Consider the following 24,016-nt stretch of genomic DNA (forward strand, 5'->3'; position numbering starts at 1 on the left):
TTAAATTTTAAGTTAAGGATATGGAATATTTCTTCAAGAGTTAAGCCCATAAAACTCCATGCTAATATGTTTCCCTCTAGGGTGACATGCTGACAGAATCGGTACTGCACTGGAGAAAATGCTTAGCAGCATTTTCCCGACTTTATGGTTTGGGTTCAAATCCTACCAGGGTTGATAAAATAAGTATGAGTTGACCACTTCCCCTGAAATTGCTAGCCTTGTGTCAAAATTTGAAACTAATATATTTTCCAACACCAAGTTGATAATAACAAAGTTACTTTAATAACTCTTCTATTATTAATTTTAAAAAAATTAAGACAAAAACTGGGTATTTCAACAGAAATTCAGCAACAAAAGTGTTAAAATATCCCATTAACCATTGTTAAACTAATCATCTAAGGCTCAATAAATGCATTGGAAGTACTGATAATAATAAACTATGCAATACAATAAGCATTTGTGGTTTTCCTGACAAACTGAATTTCTCTGATGATTTATTGGCTGTAATAGAGCATAAAAAAGCATTTACGGAAGTTAAAAGTAATTATATATTACAGGAAATTCTACTAACTTTGAGAGCAACTTTTCGTCTGGCAGTCACGTAATTCCACCCAAAGCCTACCAACAAGAGAAATGTGTATGTAAACACTTTCTATGCTTTTGATGTGTGAAAAACAGAGAGGAGAATTTCTTACCAGGCTGTTTTATGGTTTGTCGACCACTCCTCAGAGAAGATAAACCCAAATTAGTAGCATAGAATATTCAATTATATACAAAGCTCTGTAAATTAGGCAATTACTGTAGTGGGTAGCTTAATTTTCATATTCATGCCTTTGATAGCTTGTCATTAATTAAACAATATATATTTTATACACGACACACTATGAATCAGAAGTATCAAAATAAATTGAAATGTAAGAAAATCTGGGAAATAGGAAGTTAAAAACATTCTATGATTTTAATCAGAATATACTTTTAAGCACTGAATATAGTCAGGTGGCTCTGCCCTCTTTTTTTTCCTGCACATTGAAAGCATAGAAGGAGCATGCTAATATTCCTACTTTCTTACAGACAAGTTTTCTAATTATTAAATTTATTCCAGAAATTCTGATTCATACTATTATTGTGTTTAAAATATACATTGGTTAATTCATAAGATGCCACTAATCTCTCTCCCTCTCTTTCTATATATATATATATATATATATCACACACACACATACATATATAAAATCCTTTGTATTTGTCCATTCCCAATGCATTCTCAAATGTCTCAACCAAATCAAATCAAATTTTACATGATAATACTATCACACCTTAGGAGTATCAGCTTATAATTTTTGGGGGATTAAAACAATGCAACATTGATACTGGTTCTGTATTACGTCACAAAACTTGAAGAATGAAAGGGAAACCTTCAACAGAGTAACAGTTACAAATAGTTTCACTTTTAATAGTTTCACTATATATATATATATATATATATATATATACATGTATATATATATACATGTATATATATACATGTATGTACAAAATTTATAGCACTGACCACTAAAAGTGGACAGTCTATATGCTAGATATAGACGTCAAAATCGCTATTTTCCACAAAGAATGTGTTCTCAAGAAAAAACTCAGCGAAAAGTTTATATATATACATGTATGTATATATATATATATATATATATACAGGGTCGTGCAAAAGTTTGGACCTGTACGTAATTTAACATATAGCAATTAATGGTTTACAATAAGTATTCAAACTGATTTCCACCTTCTTCCAAACACTTTCTTTACTCAGGAAACATATGATCTTTGTACATTTCTGAGCATAGAATTAATGCATCTTATTGTTTCAATTTCTTGTGTGATGTTATTTTTTAGTGCTGGTAATGAGAATGGAAAAGTAGATGTGAAAATGATGATGATTATGTTGATATACATATATTTCATCCCACTTTTTGCTACCAGTTATTCTTTTTCTTGGAAATACTTTGTTTTGTCACTCATCCTGCAGTCTCATTTATTTTCAACTGAACATACCTTACTCCTGTGCTTCATATTATAACTGCCACATTTCATCCTTAACACCCTCTCATTTCTGCTATAATTCTCAACAGCCTCGCTTTTGTCCATCACTCTATGTACTCCAACACATATCTGTCACTCTACATCATCTCCATGTATTCATGGTTTTATTGTATTGCTGCTTTACACCACCTTTTTGTACAGCTACTCCTCACCTCCTTCTGCTTGACCCACCTCAATTTCCTTCATCTTCCCCCATAAACTGATATTTATCATCGACCACACTTCCACCCTTTTTCAATATTCACTGCTTTTACCACTATTCCCAACTTCACACTTTTTTTAACTTCCCCACCCACTCTTCCCAATCGTTTGTCCAATTCTTTCTGACAATCACCTTCTTGTACCCTGACAACTCGTCACCACTATCTTTATGTTTTTTTCCAGCTGGGGTAGTCGTCTATCTTCTCAACAGCATGACACCTGTTGCAAGGAGATACATGACTATCTTAGCTGCAATGACAACTGAGCAGCATATGCTTTAAAACGACTGAAACATATTTGTTACTTTAACTAGTTGATTTTAAAGACGGCATACGCTCTAATCTGCACTGTCTTTATTAAAAATACCCATCAACTGATTTTTTTGGAGATATGTAGTTTAATTTTAGCTTTAAGATTTTAAACATTTCTCGAATGAGTTTTTATCTACTAAATACTTGAAAATCTCAGTTGATCGAAGTTTTTCAACATTTTATGTAACATGTGAGAACTTACTATGCCAAAGGCTTTACTCAACAAATAAATCTGTCAACATTCGTCTGGTTTGGAAGAAAGAACTCACTTATCATGTGACACTTCAGTTATTAAAAGAATGTGAAACCAGTAAAAGAATACACAATACTCATAACATTACATTTTCTAAAGAAATAATCAACGATTCAACAATTAAGTTATACAACATATGTATACTGAATATTTTTTTCAAGTATACTTAACAATGTTAGTAGAGTTTCATTCAATACAATACTAACTGTATCAGATTGTTTTTGTTTTGTCAACGAAAGAACTTTCGCGTCTTTACATTTTATTGATTTTAGTTTTATTCTTGAGTTTACGGTCGTTATCTAAATGATTGACACTTCTATAAAATTTCTCTCAACAAACTCCCTCACTGTCTGTGGAACCACATTTAAATTCTATATCATAACACATCATATCTGGCTAGGAGGGCTGACAATGCACTAAGATTCAATTTTGATAGATCACTAAATGTATTATTTACTTACTTTCGTGCCATACAATCGTATGGAACTATTTATTATTCAGCATGGTTATTCAAATGATGATTGTAGTGTGGTAAGCATCCGGTCAAATGAGGCCAAATCATAGTCGTTGTACACTTACGCCACTAATGTCCATTATATAGAAATTTCCCTGCAATCAATGATCAAATCTGAGGCTTCACACCTAAAGACGAAAGAAATTTACTTCGTATTACTTACCTTTGGCTATTTCGTTTCGAATTTGTTCTTTTATACACATTAGGTTTGTTGGCAATTTCAACATCACAGTTGTCGTTGCTCCGATTTTCTTCTGCGACGCATTCGCCTTCTCTTGAAAGCGATTCCTTTTCACTGGCTTTCAACAGGCTCTTGGTAAAATTTTCGTCTGCCAGAACTGCATCATATTTTGAACTATTGTTTGGTGAGGGAATTGACGTTGATGTTATTGTCACCGTATCATCATCAATGATGACTGTATTTAGTTTCGGGCTGGACTCGGGAGTCATGAGACAGAGGGCAGCCTTTTCTGTCATTACAATATTTTCTGCCAGTGTGCTTTGTAAAGTTGGCAGTAACTTGTTGTAATTATATACATATGAACACACACATATATATTAGTGTATTTGGATTTTTTCGTTACACCCTAACACAATACATTTTTCGCTAGTGTATGTTTTTATTCATGCGTTTATGTCAAGTAAACATATCCAGTTAACCGTTATTTCTATGTAAACATTTATCAGAAATGTGTATATGGCTTAAAACATGTGAAGTGAAAAGATAAACAAAAGATTTACGAAAGTATAGTACAGCTACAGTTCTTATCTCGGTTATTTAAAATTCAATCACTACATATATACGATTATTGACATTATCTCCACCTTTACTAAAAGAAAATACACGAACTTACAACTCCTCTCAAACTTTCAAAATGTTGCACGCCTCGTAATTGGGGCATTCCACTTCACGCATATGTGAGGGGTGGTGTGGATTAGTTGACGTTTAACAACCACTAACTTCCATTCATATTTATTAACATTTATATTTATACATCAGCCTCTGTCACACACACACATGTATGTGCTATAAAGTTCCTGACCGAGATTAGTTGCAGTGTTTCCAAAATTTTATTATATCAATATTGTGAAATTTGCTGCGCCAGTGCTAAATAATTCCAAGAATATTGATATAATGAAAATAAATCAAGTTTTGTAACGAAAACTAAGAGCAACAGAGAATAAGTTATTTGGTTGGGACTGCTGTCTGAGATACTAATTACGGAACACCCTAAAGTAAAAACTTATTGTTTATAACGAAAGATGACCAACTTATTAATTGTGGACACAGAATGCGTAATACTTTTGCTTTTTTTTAAAAAAGCTTCATGTCCATTTATGTACTGGATGTAGTGGATATTGTTTTACGTTGATTAAGCACAAATACTTTATATTTTAGAAAAAATTTATAAATGAATTAAAAAAAGTGTAACGTTTCTGTTTTCCAAGAGCATTCACAGCGTAGATTTAGAACCTGAGAATTATGAAGGGGGGAAAAATAAAAATATGACCGGCTAGTGATGGTCGGGAGTTGAATCGTTATCGGACAAAATAAAAATGCTTAATGGCATTTCTCCTAAGTTCAAATACTGCCAAGGTTCACTTTGCCTTTCATCCTTTCGGGGTCGATAAATTAAGTTCCAGTCAAGTACTGGGGTCGATTACATCGACCCCAGCACATGACTGGAACTTAATCCACTCCCCACAAATTTCAGGCCTTGTGCCTACAGTAGAAAAGATTATTATTATTATTATTACGATCTGGCAGAATCGTTGGCACAGCGACAGTTCTTCAGGTTTTACGATCTGAGTTCACATTCTGCCGAGGTCGATTTTGCCTTTCATCCTTTTGGGGTCCATGAAATAAGTGTCAGTTGAGCACTGAGGCCAATGTAACCCACTAGCCGCTTCCTCCCAAACTTCAGGCATGCTTATAGCAGTAAGGATTATTATTATATGACCAAGAGGAAGAAGGGCAGCTCAAACACTTTCCCCAAGATCTAATACGATTTAATAAGAAACGAGTTGTGAGTTATTCTCCAAGAGAAGATCTTGTGCAAATGCATGGAAAACAGTTGACTCTACTAAATGCGGATGGACTGTGCAACAAATTCGTAGCTACCTAATGATATCTAGCACAGTTTCTCAGTTTTCTAAGTTCAAATACTGCCGTGGTTGACTTTGCAATACATATTTCAGAATTTGATATAATACCTGTAACATTCGAGATGAAATATACCACTCATAATTTCATCCAACAAAATTTCACCTGCGTCTTGTTAAAGAAATCACTATTTAAAAGTATCTATTTTTTAAAAACTTTAGATATAATTTAAAGATGAAAAACTTTCCGCTGAGACCAGTTCAACTTACGACGACATAAATATCGAAAGAGGCATGAATATCACAGCCTCAATGCGTTTTGAGAATTGGTCGTTAAGGCGTCGGATGGCCCTTGTTTAATCGACTAATTCATCTTTACCTTTCATCTGACTGGGGTCGATAAAACGAAATACCGGTCACGGAAATGGAGTTGATTTAATATTTCTATAAAGCATTCTAGATAAGAGTGATATTTATTTCTATAAAGCATTCTAGATAAGAGTGATATTACAGGACACCAGAGGACTATATGGTTTTTTCTTGCGTCTAAGAAATTAAGTAGAAAAGTTAAACAAGTTATTTCTTTTTACAATTTTGTCTTGATTTTGATCTGATATGGTGTATTGGAACAAATATTGGTAAAATTTGTTAATTGTTAATCGTGAAATAATTACGAACTGATTTAGTACAGTAAATCCCGAAGACAGAAAAGAGAAACGGTGTAAGGTGTCCACCCCTCTCGTATCAGTTGAGTCTAAGTCTGAAATGCGATAGTAGCTTTCACCTGTAAACTCGTTATCGTGTTTTAAACTTGAATACAGTGGAAAGCACGATGGTGAGATTTTTCTTTAGCAGAGAAAAAGTTAGTCATTTGATGCGAACAGTTTCATCGAAATGGTGAGTTTATTAAACATTTTTGTTATTAATGCTCGACGGAGTAGTTGCCCGAAGCAGATTGATATACTAATATTAGACCAAGAAATGCCTATGGTAGCACATATATACAATCAAACACGCGAACTAGCAACTTCAATTATTTGTTTCTTAGTCTCGGTTATTTTATTTTGTGTGGGCTGGCTGGAGGCAATAAATTCGCGAATATATATATATACAAGATTTTAAAACTTGCAATCTTTGCATTTTGAAGTTAACGGGCTTAACGAGAAATTTGGTTGACTGTGAGCAAGTCAAAGTGATTACATAAAAGTTCCTTTACTGAGTACGAGAGATACATAAAACGTGCTGCGAGCGATAAGACAGTGTAATGTTTTGAGGTAATTTCCTTAATTGCAGAAAGAATAATTATAAACGAAAGACGGAGGCGACCGGTGTCTGCAGTCTTTTATTATTATATTTTCTTTTTATTTCTTGTTGGCATTTTAATGAGACCACGATCGATTCTTTTGCGCAGACACAAACACAGCTGGGTATTTGGGAATTCACTTCTAAACCACGTGATTTTTGGTTCGCTTTCTCTGCACGACACTCCAGCCAAGTGTTTTGCCACGGCTTTGAATTAACGGAAAGTGTTGAAATCTAGTTGGCGGAAACCGTCATCTCTGCACATATATCTGTCAGGGAGAAAGCCAGTGTGCTTGATAGAAACCATCTTCGATAGTTTGTGTAACTCGGACGGATACTTATTCCCGTCTAAGTTACACAGATACACAAATAATACTTCATTACTCTTGCCATCAAAATGCGACGCGGGTATAATTGTGTTGTTGAGAAAGTTCCTTTCCAACTATGAAGTTTAGGATATATATTTGTACAGCCGTGGCTGTGTGGTGAGAAGCTTGCTACCTAACCACATGGTTCTGGGTTGTGTCACCTTGGCTAAGTGTCTTCTATAGCCACTGGTCGACCAAAGCCTTATGTATAGAGACGGAAACTGAAAGAAGCCCGTCGTGTGTGTGTGTATATATATATATATATATATGTGTGTGTGTCTTTGTCTCCCCCCACCACCACTGTTTGACAGCTGGTGTTGGTGTGTTCACGCCCCTGATACTTAGCACTTTGGCAAAAAAGACCATAGAAGAAGTACCAGACTTGAAAATAATAAGTATTGGGGCTGATTCGTTCAACCAAAATTCTTCAAATCAATGCCCCAGCATGGCTGTGGTCTGATGACTGAAACTAGTGAAGGATAAAAGATATTTCTATATATAAATTTATATCTTTATTTTATTATATACACATATATGTTTATATATAAATCTCTCTCTCTCTCTCTACTCTTTTACTTGTTTCAGTCATTTGACTGCGGCCATGCTGGAGCACCGCCTTTAGTCGAGCAAATCGACCCCTGGACTTATTCTTTGTAAGCCCGGTACTTATTCTATCGGTCTCTTTTGCCGAACCGCTAAGTGACGGGGACGTAAACACACCAGCATCGGTTGTCAAGCAATGCTAGGGGTACAAACACATACATACAAACATACACACACATACATATATATATACATATATACGACAGGCTTCTTTCAGTTTCCGTCTACCAAATCCACTCGCAAAGCATTTATACAGATGTAACTCTTTGGAATAACAATATTTGCGGCTGAAGAGAACTTTAAACCATCTTTTATATCAATTATACACTGATGTAAGAAGGGGTTGTTTATAAAGCTTGAAACACGTGTACCGCGATATCCTTCGTGTTCTGTTTTTGATTTTATTTGATATATATATGTTGTATAAAAGATCGTGGATAAGGCCAAAACAATGCAAAGTAAATGCAAGGTAAATCACAAGAAAACAAATATGTGAATTAATGTAGACTTACCTTGTATTCAATATTTCAGGGTTATGACTCCATCCTCAAGAAATTGATGAATGTTGCCGATGTGTGTGTGTGGGCTTTCTTTCTCTTTTTTCACACACACGCACATCGGCAACATTCGTCAATTTCTTGAGGATGGAGTCATAACCCTGAAATATTGAATACAAAGTAAGTCTACATTAATTCACAATTTTTTTTCTTGTGATTTACCTTGCATTTACTTCGCATTGTTTTGGCCTTACCCATGATCTTTTATACAGTACATTATATACAATGCTTCACAGTAATTATCCCATATATGTATATTATTATATATTATATACATATATATATATGATTTGAAATGTATAGTATTAAATATCCATCACAGGCGCAGGAGTGGCTGTGTGGTAAGTAGCTTGCTTACCAACCCCATGGTTCCGGGTTCAGTCCCACTATGTGGCACCTTGGGCAAGTGTCTTCTACTATAGCCTCGGGCCGACCAAAGCCTTGTGAGTGGATTTGATAGGTGGAAACTGAAAGAAACCCGTCGTATATATGTATGTGTTTATGTGTTTGACCCCCCAACATCGCTTGACAACCGATGGTAGTGTGTTTACATCCCCGTAACTTAGCGGTTCGGCAAAAGAGTCCGATAGAATAAGTACTAGGCTTACAAAGAATAAGTCCTGGGGTCGATTTGCTCGACTAAAGGCGGTGCTCCAGCATGGCCACAGTCAAGTGACTGAAACAAGTAAAAGAGAGAAAAAAAGAAAGAAAGAGAGCTGATCTTACCAGTCAGTTTCGCGTAAAGAATACAATGGAGTGTTAGGTAACAAACCAATTATATAACTTTATGCTCATCAGAGTTAGCTGATATGGAAGGGAATATGGCTACTGCTCTCTATTGTCGGAGGTGTATTAGCCACAACTGGTCAGTGGCTGCTGTGAAAAACCTGGTGGAATGTAAAAAGGCCAGGAGATTAGTCTACGAGTTCTGTCTCTTGGTTGGATATGCTGTGAAACTGGCAAGAGTTATCTTGAAGTGGGGAAAGTGTGTATTAATGTGATGCTCCTGTGGGGATGGGGTGTGTGGTAAACAGCCACTGCAATATGGAAACAGTTGTTTATGAGGCAACTGGACCCAGTGGACAATATGGAAGTATGTGGGGGCAATGGAAGGCCCCTTCAGAAACTGCTTTAATAACCACAAGTCCTCATTCAGCATTTCAACATCCAAGAGAAACATAATGCCACAACCCTAGCCAAGCATGTCTGGACATTGAAGGAAAGCACCATGGAGTACAACATAAAGTGGGAGTTCCTAGAAAGAGGCAAAAATACTTCAATAGCAGCAGGAAGTGCAGATTATGCCTGGCTGAGTAGAGAGCAATTTTAAAAGGTATCCAAAGTCCAGATGTTTACCTGAATTGTGGGAGTGAGGTGTTTAATCCTTGCCTGCATGAAAGGAAGTACATTCTATCATACCTGCGCACTCCACTATGACTGCAACCACAGATCCCTTGCCTTGACCTTCTGCAAATGACTTTCCTGGCAAGAAGAGTTTGACCAAAGCACACACCAAAGCATCCATGTACACATATGCACACCCATATAAGGCAGACACCCACAAAATAAACTGTTTCCCACCACCTACAACACACCCCTTCACACAAATTGTACCCCCCACATACACACAGACCCGCCACACACACATACATTGCACGCTAACATACAAAAGCTTCCCACAACTTTATCCTTTACACAAAGGAAATAGACCAACAAACAGCTATTATACCTACATCCCTGTAAAAAATTATACATATAACACCGCTACACATACCACATCTCCCATCCCCATGGGAGCACCACATTAATAATACTGTTATGAACTTGCCGTCGCTCAAACTCGAACCCGGGACCCTACTAAGTCGAGCGACGACGACTGACCAGCTCAGTCGAACGGGAATCCGCCACAGAGAAAAAAACGGTGGTAGGGGATGGCAGCAAACTCGAACTGGTGACCGGAGATAACAACAACAACAACAGGAAGAGAGAGACAGACATGGCAGAAGGCAATTGCTTACATTTAAGAACAGTTTATAACAATTATTACAACATCAAATACAATGTGATACATAGCAGATACATTAAAGAAAATAACATGCAACAGAATTAAAAAAGAAAAAGAACAACAATGCATTTAAACATAACACGTTGTTCGAAAACAATCAAAGGCATGCATGATACACCAAGTCCGGAGACAATCAAAACAGTTCAAATTGATGCAATATAGTTCGAAACAGTTCAACATTAAAGTCTTTCTCTTTCTTTCTTTTCTTCCTCTTTTCCTTCTTTCTCTTTTTAACACTATTCACAATGTTCTCTTTTCTTTGACACAATTCATTTTTTTCTCTTCATCAATTCTTTTTTTAGTTCTTTACAACAGATTACAATTTACGTCACAATCTCGTTTCTTTTACAATTCACATCAAAACATAAACAAAACATACCGTTACGAACTCCTACTACAATAGCTGTGCCTTTCCGCTGTAATCTCTCTCTTTTGCTCTACATGTCCCCAATGCTATCTGCCTGTCCTTCTCGCCACTCTTGACATCCTCTCGCTTGTCATCTCTCACATTCACTGTCTGTCTTTCTCAACGTTGTCGTTGCCTCTCGCCATCACCACCCTCGCATCGACTGCTGTCATCTAAGTTTTTACAGCTGGTTGCCCTTCCTGGATGCCAACCACTCTGAGAGTGTAATGGGTGCTTTTACGTGCCATTGGCATGTGGGCCAGTCAGGCGGTACTGGTAATGGCCACGCTCAGATGGTGTTTTTTATGTGCCACTGGCACAAGTACCAGGAAGGCGACGATGGTAACTATCACGCTCAAATGGTGCTTTTTACATGCCACCAGCACCAAAGCTAGTCAGTTGTTATGCCAACGATCATGAGAAGAACTGCCTTTAGTTCTTGGAGTTTTTAATTTTGTTCTATAATTTGAGACAACTGTACAGATTCTTTTCACAAGGTTGAAGGGGATGTTTGTCTTCGTGTGCTTTGGGTGATTGGAGGTGAACAGAAGTTGTTGTTTGGAATCAGTTGGTTTGTAGTGGATATCAGTTTCAATGTTGGTGCCTTTTCTTATAGTTGGTCAAGTATATGGGACTATAGGATGAGGCAATCATCCAAGTAGCGTTTCCAATTCTCCAACAGGTATTTGTGGAAAGACAGGCCGTATTTTGATTTGGATTCTTCATAAGTTTTTAATTCTAGGTAGGCCATCACCAAGTTTGCATAAGTGGGGGCAACTTTAGTACCCATTGCAGACCCTGATATCTGTCTGTAGCTATTATTAAAATTCAAAAAGATGTTTTAGAGAATAAACTTAAGGCCTTCGATGATAAATTCTTTTTTTATTCTTTCCGGGACCTCATTGGAGTATTTTTCTAGCCAGAATTTAATGGCTTCCAGTCCATTTTGATGTGGGATCGTAGTGTAAAGGTTTATTACACCAAAGGAGGCAATGAAAATGTCTTTATTGGTATGTTTGGGGAGATGATTTAGTAGGTCCAGGTCATCTCTTACAATACTTGGTATGTGTTTAAGTACTGGTTTTAAGAGGATATCGATAAAGTTGCTTAATATGTGTGTTTCACAGTTTGGGCCTGCCACAATTGGTCTCAGTTTGAGATCAGTGGGATGTGGTACAGTGATGCAGGTTGAAGTGAACTTTTTGGAAGCTTCAGTAATTATTTTGCTCTTGTGGATTTTTGGAAGCCCATAGAGGATGCTGGTTTTGCAATTAAAACTTGTTAGGTAGTCGTATTCCTTTGCTGTTAAGTTATTTCGATGTTGACAAATGAGTGTGTTTGGAGTGGGAAGCTGTTTGTGGGTGTAATGGTGTGTGAAGTGAGTAATAAGTTGAACAGTGTGTATGTGGCGAGGGTACTGAAGCAGTCAGTATACAGGTGTGTAGGTGGATGGGAGGGGCGGTTGAATGTGGGAGATGTGTGAGAATCTGTGTGGGGTAGTGTCAGATGAAGAGAGGTGGGGAGTTGAGCCAATAAGGCACAAAGGAATGAACATTCTTGTTCATGGCAAAGGTAAGAGTCTGGGTGGCCCCTCTACAGAGACAGTCTGAACACAGACATAGTGAATGACCAGTAGAGAGGAAGTGGCATGCCCATTATAGTAAGATAGCAAATCTGCCCATCTATGATGGGAAATAAAGAGATAGTATTGCAAATCTAAACCTTCTATATTCATGAACTATATGGGGTGGGGGTGGGGGAGAATCCAGAGTTTTAACCAAAAGAAATCAATGGTGATTTATTAATACAAAACTCAATATCCGCTATATAATCATACTTTTTCACATTTTTTTTGCTAAAAACCTCCTGATTATCTCCTTCATAATCCCGAAAAACATCGTGACCATTTGTCCAGCTGTTTGACTGTGAGGAGGGAACAGACAGACATAATGCCCATTGTAGTAAGGGAACAGACAGACATAATGCCCATTGCAGGTTGTCAACACCCCTCTCTTTCTCCCTCCCTCTCTGTCTCTCTCTCACACATAATGGGTTTTTTTCTTCAGTTTCCATCTTCCAGATCCACTCCCAAGGCTTTGGTCAGCCTGAAACTATAGAAGATACTTATCCTAGGTGTCATGCAGTAGGACTGAACCTAAGACCACATGGTTTGGAAGCAAGCTTCTTAACTGCACAACCATACCTGTACACACACACATCATACTCACACATACATACATACATACATACATGATGGCTGCCCCCTCGTTATCGAGTATGGCCATTGCACGAAGCTTAATCAATGTTGTTATCGTGCAATGCCTGTGCAAGAAGATTTTTTTTAAAGTGAAGAAAGGCTGTGCACTGAGTCAGTCTCACTCACTAAGCAACAGCAGCCATAATCCGAAAAGAAGAGCAAGTCATCATCATCGGTAACCACTGAGCTGCAGGTTTTATGTCGGAATTATCCCAGTTACCTGAGTTACCTTCTCCTAGAAGGATGCCCTAACAAAAGCTGGAAGTCCTTCCCTTCCAATGGTTTAACTGCACGATCGGGTATTCAGTCCGATTATTTCTATGTCCCCATGCATGATACAGCCTTAAGACATTTATTGGATGACCGTTGACTCTCAAGAGTTCCTCCACCCTTTGACGGGTTTTGTTTTTCCTTCCGCAGGGTGTCCAATAAACACCCTCCTCACCAAGCAAGCTTGGTGGGGTTGCCGGTTTAGTCGCCGACGACCCGACCATGCAACAGGTTGTACTGGGTTACATGTTACCAGTAGCACTCGAAAGTGACCTGACATAACATACATACATACATGCATACGTGTGTGTGTGTAATTGATATTAGAACAAGGCATTCACGTGCTATGTAACATAATACTTCAGAAAAATGGAACGGAAATGGAAAAAGGATGGAGACTAACTGAGAGAAAGAAAAGGAAAAAAAATGGTTGTGATGATATCATGTGATAGACTTGTATATGTATCAGAGAGAAAAAGAGGAAGAGAAGAAGGCAGAGGAGGGGAATAAGAATAAGATAGGGAGATAAAGGTATATACTAACAGAAGTAACAAACAAAATTTAAGTATTTTTTTTCCATGAAATGGGACTTAAGACCACAATTTAGATTAGAATTTTGGCCTTGATCAAAGGTACAGAAAGATGGCTGAGGGAATTGATATAGTGAAAGTATTGAAAAGAAACTATATTATGACATGTTACTCTTTATGTACTAACCAAAGTAATGGAATTTATATTTTTGTAAGCAAAAGACAAATGAATTAACAAAATAAGATTACTTGTTTCAGTCATTGGACTGTGGTTATGATGGAACACCAACTTGAAGGGTTTTTAGTTGAACAAATTGTGCCCTTACCCCTCAGTACTTAATTTATAAACTTTGTATTTATTCTGATGCTCTCTTTTGCTGCACCATTAAGTTATGGGGATGTAAATAAACCAACACTGGTTATTAAGTAGGGGACAAATACACGGATACAAGCACAAAGACACACACGTATATATATATATCAGAAATTAACTGCATAAAAGTCAATAGGAAGAGTACTCCATCCAATGAGAGTACAATATTACTAAATGTTTCAACTACATGTACTTACTGCTATAAGTACATGTAGTTGAAATGGTTAGCAATAAATATATATATATATATATATATATATATATATATATATATATACACACACACACACACACGCTTGATGGGATTCTTTTAATTACCATCTACGAAATCTACTCACAGGCTTTGGCCTGGGGCTATATTAGAAGACACTTGCCCAAGGTTTTACACTGTGCAACTGAACATGGAACTATGTGATTGGAATGCAAACTTCCTACTAAACAGCCATCTGCCTGCAATACAGCCACACCTGTACCTATTTTGTATATAAAGATTGAATATTTTAATAAAAAAGTTATCAAATGGGTGATAGAATCTGAGTTTTTGATGTTTTGATTAATGTAGGTTTAACCCATGTCAGCATAGACATTAATTGATGATGATGTAGAACAAAGTAACTGGAGATTGAAGAGTGCTGTAAGGGGTTTGGGGGAGTGAAATATTTGAAGTGTAGATGAACTATTAAAATTTGCAATGGCTACAGACTCATATACATACACACACACTCACATTTATATATTCATGCATCAATGAATGTGAAAAGCTGAGTATACATGCACATCCCTCAACACAGATATTTGACATGGTTTCTACAGCTGGATGCCCTTCCTAATGCCAACCACTTTACACAGTGTTCTAGTTGCTTTTTATGTGGCACCAGCACCAATGAGGTTGCATTGAACTGTAGAAACCATGCCAAAACAGACAATTGAAGGCTAGTGTCATTCTCTGACATGCTAGCTCCTGTCAAATCGTACAACCCATGTTAGTATGGAAAATAGATGTTAAAAGATGATGATGTTGATACATAGGTGTGTGTCTTGATATTTTGTGAGGGATGTAAACAAGCATCACCACCATACAAGCTATGTTGATTTTTTACCAATCTTCTGTAAAAATTATGTCTGGGCATGAGAGATATTACCTTGATTGGAAACATCTGAGGGTGGGCAACAGGAAGAACATCTACCTATTAAAAAAAATGAACAAATTCTGTCTGACCCATGCAAGCATGAAAAGTGGACATTAAAAGATGATATGTATATATGTGTGTGCGTGTATATATATAGGGTAGCGAATATTCCTTAGAAATATCACCACCAGTGGTCTAGCATGTATAAATAGTCAATAGACAACATATTCTTAATATAAAATAGTGTACATTTAAACTACCCTTTAACAGGTAATTTTTACATGCTAGAAGAAGCAGTCAAAATGACCAAAACCACATTTAATAGCAATTTTCGAAGGAAATGCAAAATAAAAACTTTTACCTTGTTATTTTTTCTGGTTATACCTAGGTTTCAAATTTCTTTAGCAAATAAGATAATTTGCTAGGCGAATTCTCATCAGTAACCAGCCTTAACAACTAACTTATAATTCAGAGACAAATAACATGTGTCTCATCATTATATGTTATAACCTTTCAAAATTCAGTGTGCAAGTGCAGTTTCAGTCGGCAGTAAATGGATAATGCCAAGCTGATTCTTCAAGAATGCTAAGATCATATTCGTAAGATACATATATAGGGTAGCGAATATTCCTTAGAAATATCACCACCAGTGGCCTAGCATGTATAAATAGTCAATAGACAACATATTCTTTATATAAAATAGTGTACATTTAAACACAAGAGAAAACTACCTCTTAACAAGTATATTTTTACATGCTAGAAGAAGCAGCCAAAATGACCAAAACCACATTAAATAGCAATTTTCGAAGGAAATGAAAAATAATAATATCACTGATGAAAGAAGATCCTTATAAATCTGAGACCTTGTCCCTTCCTAAAAATTCTTTGATAGTCTTCTTCACTGAATTGTTCTCATTGAAACTCTGTCATCCTAAAAGGAAATAAGTACATTTTGGTAATTGCTTTCCTTTTATCCTGAGCATATTCATATATAAATTTGTTTACTCACTACACCTTTCTATCTCAGAAAACATGTTCATCAAGTTGTTTTTTTTTCAGTTTCTCACTAAATCAAGTAATTGCTGAACCCAACCCCCAGCCAATCCAGCTCTTTTCTCAATCACTTGTTATCTCTACAGCCACTCCAATTCCTCTCAACGTCACTGCTATCTCTGCTATCTCTAAACACCCCACTCACACTCTTGTACAACATCCTCTTCTATCCACTCTGTACTACTTATACTACACCTACTGTTCCCTGTGGGCAAGCCCTCCTCTCATACTTTGACTTCCCTTTATCTCTAACTCTCACCCACCTTCCTCTTTCTCTATATCTTACTGAGCTAGCCGAATATCTTTTCAATTGTAAGAGGGCTTCCTTTGTCTTTCTATCATACTATAATCTCTCAGTTCTGCTTCCTCTCTCAGCTGAGACGTCCTTGTCTTGCAAGCTTTTGGGTGCTGGTACCACGTAAAAAGCACCCATTCTAGTGCCACATGAAAAGCACCTGTGCTGGTGTCACATAAGAAACACCCATGCTGGTGCCACATCAGAAGCAACCATGTTGCTTCCACTTAAAAATCACCCATGTTGGTGCTACATATAAAGCACTGGAGCCGGTGCTTCCTAAAAAGTATCCAGTACTCTCTGTAAAGTGGTTGGCATTAGGAAAAAACCAGCTGTAGAAACCATGTCAAGACAGACAATTGAAGTCTGGTGCTGTGCTCCAACTTGCCAGCTCCTGTCAAACCATCCAATGCATGCCAGCATGGAAAATGGACATGAAATGATGGTCATGATGATCACACACACACACAATGCCCCAGGTTAGACTGAGCCTCTTCATGGCATTTCCCAGTAAAATCTTTGCTGGCCCTACTCCTGTCTGACTACTTATTTCTTCCAAATAAAAATAGTGTATACATTTAGGTTACCTGAATGTAGTTGGACAAAATGAGGAAGCCTGTTCATGATGATGTAGTTTGCTAAAAATAGTAGTCAAATTACACACTTCTGTCAAAAAAAGGGAAAGACTGTATTGGATAATATAGATGTAGATACCCTAAAGAGATTGAATGATCTTGACTGGAACATATCTGATTGTAGATCTGCTCAGTCAATTTCAACAACATATATATGTTTTTGAAATCAATGATATAACATATATCAAATGTAACCAGGCATATATAAGTCAAGATATGTATGCTTCAAAGTATTTGGAGGATGTGTAATTGAATAAATAAATAAATAAATAAATGACAGACAGTACATTTGTAGAACAAAAATAGACCTTCAAATATTACTATTAATGATTTTAACTTTGAATGTATAGATGACTTTGGTTGGAATTGAACTCAGAACATAGTGCAAAACATTATTGCAGGCACAGCTTTGCAATCAAGTGGTTCCTGGTTTGATTCAAGTGTTTAGTACCTTGTTTTCCATAGTCAACTTAAGGTTTGTGAGTGAAATTGAGGTGATGGAAGCTGTACCGATGAGCTGTACTTGTTCTTTGTTGGTAGTCTTAATTTGTTACCAGGTTTAACTACTTGCAGGGCTGACCCAATACAAGGCACATGGGTTTAAATGTCTGTGATATCACATCTGTTCATGCGTCTGAGATGGCTGCTAGTAGTAGTTGCTGCTGCTGTTACTACTATTGCTACTGCAGCTGCTGCCACCCAACTTAATGGCAGATCTTCACTCATTAGTAAGGATTAACTATTAGCACACTGATGTGTCTTCTCTATGTCTATTCTTCTAATCCATCCATACTGTCTCCTCTTCCTCACACTTTGCATTAACCACTATGCTTAGTCTTTCTACTCCACAATATCGATCTTTTATAATTCTTTCTTCACACATTTTTCTCCAGTAGCTGCCATCTTGCAACTGTTCATGAGGAACACAAACCATGTCGGCTTCACTGTCTCAGAGGACCTATGAAAGTTTTGGGCACAAGCCTTTCCTCCAGACCAGATCATTAAAAAAAAAATAGTCTTGAATCTATGAACTTGCAAGCTTTATACCACCTACACCAAAGCTTACTTAGTTCACCAATCTCTTGTTTCTCAAGAGATTGTTTCTCAATCTCTTGTTTCTCATCCCAAAATACTGTATTAAGTCTCTTCATTAAACCTATTCTTCTATATCAACAATCTGAAACTACCTCCCTGCTATGTTTTCACTACATGTATCAAACTGTAGAAATTTAAGCTTAATATCAACCATATTGACCTTACTAAACTGATAGGGTTTCAAAAGGCTATGGGCACTGATCTACCTTTTAGAGATAAAGTAACTTTTAATAATCCTTTCTACTATAGGCATAAGGTCTGAAATTTTGGGGGATGGGCCTAGTATATTACATTGACCTTAGTGCTCAATTGGTCCTTATTTTATCAACCCTGAAAGGATAAAAGGCAAAGTCTATTTCAATGGAATTTGAACTCAGAATGTAAGGAGCCAAGATAAGCATTTTGATTAGCATTTTGTGCAATGTGCTAAAGATTGTGTCAGATTATTTTCTTAGTAGCTTTTGATAATAACTGTGTAAAATATGACACTCTCAATTGATCAGAATATATACTCTATTAAAAATCACTTAAGGTTAATGCAGTAGGTCATGTCAGAAATATGACTATTTAATTGATTTAGCTAATTAATTAATAAAAATAAAAAATAATAGATGAAAAAATTAATTTTTATTTAAAGAAATGACCTTGATTTTTTTGGTATTCTAATCTGCCAGCATAATACAGAAAGGCAGCTACCAATCTCTCAAGAGGTTAAACATCAGATACAACTTGGTTATGTCAGAGGTCACAGTATGTGTTTAAATATATTTAACAAATTCTTTGCTTTTCTTCTCTCATTTATGTTACTAAATCTGTTTTTATTTTAAACTTCTATTAGTACATAAACTATTTATTAATTTTTTTTATATATCACCTCATTATTTTAAAGTTCACTTTTCCATTCTTTCATGTGTCAGATGGAATTATTTGAGACAGGTTTTCTACAGCTGGATATCTTTTCTGTTCCCAATCCTTTCTTGTTTCCAAGCCAGATATTTCCCCATGGCAAAACATGTTTTCCATGGAAGATTAGAAAAGAATGACACTCACAAGATGGTGATACAATGTCAAGACAAGAGGACACATATGCACTCTGTGCATGCACACACATTCACATGCATACACACACTCATACATATACACACATACATACAAACACATATGCACATACACACAGTCATTTTGTTTTAGTCTCTGTCTTCAAAATCTGCTTGCAAAGTTTTGAGGTGCCATACACTGGGACTGAACCTGAAAGTACATGGTGAGGAAACATAATTCTTAACCACACAGTGCCTTATATTTCTTTATATATGTATATGTGTATATATATCATCATCATCGTCGTTTAGCATCCGCTTTCCATGCTAGCATGGGCTGGACGGTTCAACTGGGGTCTGTGAAGCCAGAAGGCTGCATCAGGCCCAGTCTGATCTGGCAGTGTTTCTACGGCTGGATGCCCTTCCTAACGCCAACCACTCCGTGAGTGTAGTGGGTGCTTTTTACGTGCCACCCGCACAGGTGCCAGCCGGAGCTGGCAAACAGCCACGGACAGATGGTGCTTTTTACATGTCATTGGTACGGAGGCCAGTCGGAGCGGTGCTGGCAACGGCCATGATCGGATGGTTCGCTTACTTGTCACTGGCACTGGTATCACAGCCACAATTTCCATTGATGTTGATCGACTTCGATTTTGGTTCTGATATCTGATTTGATTTGGTTTGATTTGATTTTCACTTGCCTCAATGGGTCTTCACAAGTGGAGTTTTGTGTCCCAAGAAGGAAAGGTATGTATAAGTCGACTGGCTACATACCAGGTAGAGGCCACAGGTTATGGTCTCACTAGTCTTGCCGGGTCTTCTCACACACAGCATACTTCCATAGGTCTCGGTCTCTAGTCATTTCCTTGGTGAGACCTAAAATTTGAAGGTCGTGCTTCACCACCTCGTCCCAGGTTTTCCTGGGTCTACCTCTTCCACAGGTTCCCTCAACTTCTAGGGTGTGGCACTTTTGCACACAACTATCTTCAGCCATTCTCGTCACATGACCATACCAGAGGACACACACACACACACACACATATATATATATATATATATATAAAATGTTGCTTTGTGTATGTGTGTGTAATTTGTAATCCTGATAAAGTCAGATTGTTAAGTTCGAAGAGTAGAAAAGTTCACAATGAGTGACATTGCAGTTCAACTAAAACTAGTCTTATGGATGAAGAATCTAGAATATTCTTTTCTTCTGTTTCCACAAGTAGCACCTTTGTAGTGGGAGTATTTGTTAAATAAAATTTCTTTGAGCAGCAAAATATGTGAAATTATTACTCTTATTGATTACTAGAGGATTTCTGTTGGACAAACTTGTTCATACATCTGCACATATATGTGCAGGCCTGGGCAGGCTTTTTTGAGAAAGATTAGCAGTTGCCCATGCATCCAAGTTACCCTTCTTCACTCCACTGCTGTTATACCAGTTTGCATCAATACAGAAGTATCAGTGCAAACTTGAAACCTTTCTATTGGATAACAACAGTGTCATTGCAGGTGAAAATTTATTCAAACAATTCACTTGTAAAGTGAAGTTGAATGCATGAAATTGTGTCATAGTCATATCATTATGATATGAATAAAGTCCATCTCTGCATGAGATAGCTACTATAAAGTCAATGATACCCTACCTGCAAAAGTTGTAAATTTTTACTTGTTAGAAACTGAGCAAAGCATTGGTTGATATCCATTTGCTTTTCTCTGAGAACATTCATTGATATAATTGCAGAAAATCTACAAGATAAGGAAAGAGCTACAAAGACACACCAAATTGGAAACTGATGTTGCTGAGAGTATGAACATCAAGACATGGTATTTTGAACAATACTGGAGTGTTGTTCAAAATGTTTGTAGTATTTAGTTATAGCTTTTTATATTGCAAGTTCAAATCCTGCAGAGATCAGTTTTATCTTTCCCGAGTTGATTAAAATAAAGTATCAGCCCAGCCAAGTAGTGACTGATTTAATATTCTTACAAAGATTCCTGATGTGAATGAAACTAAAATAGAAGATAAAAACACATTTTTAACTGTAATATTACTACTTTTATTGCAAGGGTATTGTCTTAAGATTTACAATGTAAAAAATGATGTTAAATAATCTTTAACCTAATTTAATATTCATAAATCCAACCTGTATTCAATAAACTCAATTGACAAACATTTATGCATAAAATATTTCCATATTTTATAAATGATAATGCAAATCCTGTGATATTCAACATTAACTCTGAAATTAATACTGATCCATCTTCTGGCCCATTGAAAGGTACTCAATGAATTTATTATTAAATAAGGACAAACTTGATAGAGTAGCTGTTAAACACCTTCTTGTATTTAGCTTGGTCCCTCTATCATTCTTTGTTCAAATTCTTCCAATGTTGCCATTGCCTTTTATTCTCCTACTGTTAGTAAAATATATATCAGCAAATATTATTCTTAGTTTATTCAATTATACTTCTCTTCCTAATGTGTGGGTTTGTGTCTTGGATTGGTAAAATTGTTAGTATGTTGGGCAAAATGCCATTATTCTTTTACTTATTTCAGTTATTTGACTGTGGCTATGTTGGAGTACCACCTTAAGTTGAACAAATCAACCCCAGGACTTATTCTTTGTAAGCCTAGTACTTATTCTATTGTCTCTTTTGCTGAACTGCTAAGTTATGGGGATGTAAACATACCAACATCAGTTGTCAAGCAATGGTGAGGTGACAAACACACATACACATACACACACACACATAAATATATATATATATATATATTGTGACCGCGTGTGTACCGTTGGCGATTTTTTTTCCTCTGTCTTCCCTTCTCTGGATCTTTCCTGAGCGTCCAATAATACTATATTTGTTCCACGTCCTCACGTTGTTGTGTTTTCTCTTTGTGTTTTCATGCTTGGATTAACTATATATATATATATATATTATATATATATATATATATATATATACACACGATGGGCTTCTTTCAGTTTCTGTCTATCAAGTCTATCAAATTCACTCACCTCACAAGGCTTTGGTTGGCCTGAAGCTATAGTAGAAGACATGTGCCATGCAGTTGGACTGAACTCAGAACCATGTGGTTGGAAAGCAAGCTTCTTACCACACAGCCACACCTGTTTACAGTTCTATATTAAAACATGTGCTATTTTCAATATGTTGACAACTTGTGCAGTCACGCACAAAATAACAGCTCCCAAGCCCTATTTCCTGACTGGGTAAAAATGATCAAACTTTAAAACCTCTATAACTTTTTTCTTAAAAATTTCTGGCAAAAATATATATACAGTGTAATCTGAGATAACCTGCTCCACCTGGTATTTAGTTATGGACTGTTATGTTCTAAGTTCAAATTCTGTTGAAGTTGATTGTCTTTTTCTTCCACAAAGATCAATAAAATAAAATAACAGTTAAATAAAGTGGGATGCTTGGCAAATTGCAGGTTGCTTGGCAAATTGCAGGATGCTTGGCAAATTGTGGGATGCTTGGCAAATTGCGGGATGATTGGCAAATTGCAGGATGCTTGGTAAATTGCGGGATGCTTGGCAAATTGACTGTTCTTGCTCTCTCAAATCATTGAGTCCTTGCAGCTATTTAAAAAATTTCTCATTATGGTAGTGATGTAGAAGATTTATTTTTGAAGTGGCTCCAATCAGTTTTGTATCAGGTCTATGGCATAATGGTGGTTGACCAAACAAAACATTTGACTGACATTTCCATTTATTTTGGCTACTATATTGAACAGATCAATCAACAATTTAGAAATTTCTGTGTTTGTTTTAACTTTCTTGTTGGCTTGACTGGAAACTAGTGTTTCATATTTCTAATCACAATGCAGACATAAAATGATACAAAAATATGTGCAAACCAATGAGGGATCCTTTGTATGGTTGTTTCACCTGCTAGAAAAAGCAACCAGATTTCCCTCAAATCATATTTTACTGTTTTGAAAAGGAAAGGACACATTAGATATTGTCAGTTATTACTAAAAGGACAGGATGGTCACAACAAGAATACCAATGAACATAGGTTTTATTTTGTATTCCTATAAATGTTGATGGTAATTAACTATCTTGCAAATGAAGATTGCAATAACAACATTGATGATGTTTTTGTTAGAAAAAAATAAACATAATCAAACAAATAATCATAACAACCAACTAAAATATTCTAAAGAAGTTTTATTATTCTCTTTTTCAGGAACATCTATTCGCCAGATTTTGTCCCACCAAGAGGTAAGTGAGGATTTCTTTAACATCAAATTTGTGCTTATTTTACACATGTTGCTGGCATTAGGCAACTCTGATCCACAGCTGTACAAATATATGCTGATGACCCACAAATTCAACTAAGTAGTTACAAAATCCATTTTTTGTGGGATTTTTTAGGGAAAAGGGAAAACTGCTACTTAGGGTTGTACTTTGATCACTATAAGTAGACCTGCTGGATGACAGTTGTGAGTATGCACCTCTTGCAAGGGTGCATTTATGAATTAGGGAAGAATAGAATAGAATAAAAGCAATTAATTGTTGAATGCCAACAAGTGCAATGA

At 36.4% G+C, this 24,016-nt stretch overlaps 2 protein-coding genes across 2 annotated transcripts in view; one reads left to right on the forward strand and one right to left on the reverse strand.

Moving 5' to 3' along the window:
* Positions 1-4,272, reverse strand: part of LOC115210894 — a 44,989-nt gene extending 40,717 nt beyond the window's left edge. Inside the window, exon 1 of the mRNA XM_029779665.2 lies at positions 3,534-4,272. Coding sequence (XP_029635525.1) covers positions 3,534-3,847 — 314 coding nt within the window. The 5' untranslated portion in view covers positions 3,848-4,272. The remainder of the gene's footprint in view (positions 1-3,533) is intronic.
* A 1,921-nt stretch (positions 4,273-6,193) lies between these two features.
* The window catches only part of LOC115210878 (hydroxyacid-oxoacid transhydrogenase, mitochondrial), a 51,064-nt gene continuing 33,241 nt past the window's right edge, over positions 6,194-24,016 (forward strand). Inside the window, exons 1-2 of the mRNA XM_029779648.2 lie at positions 6,194-6,370; positions 23,665-23,699. Coding sequence (XP_029635508.1) covers positions 6,306-6,370; positions 23,665-23,699 — 100 coding nt within the window. The 5' untranslated portion in view covers positions 6,194-6,305. The remainder of the gene's footprint in view (positions 6,371-23,664; positions 23,700-24,016) is intronic.

This window comes from Octopus sinensis, linkage group LG4, assembly GCF_006345805.1.
Source record: "Octopus sinensis linkage group LG4, ASM634580v1, whole genome shotgun sequence".
In the NCBI taxonomy this organism is placed as follows: Eukaryota; Metazoa; Mollusca; class Cephalopoda; order Octopoda; family Octopodidae; genus Octopus; species Octopus sinensis.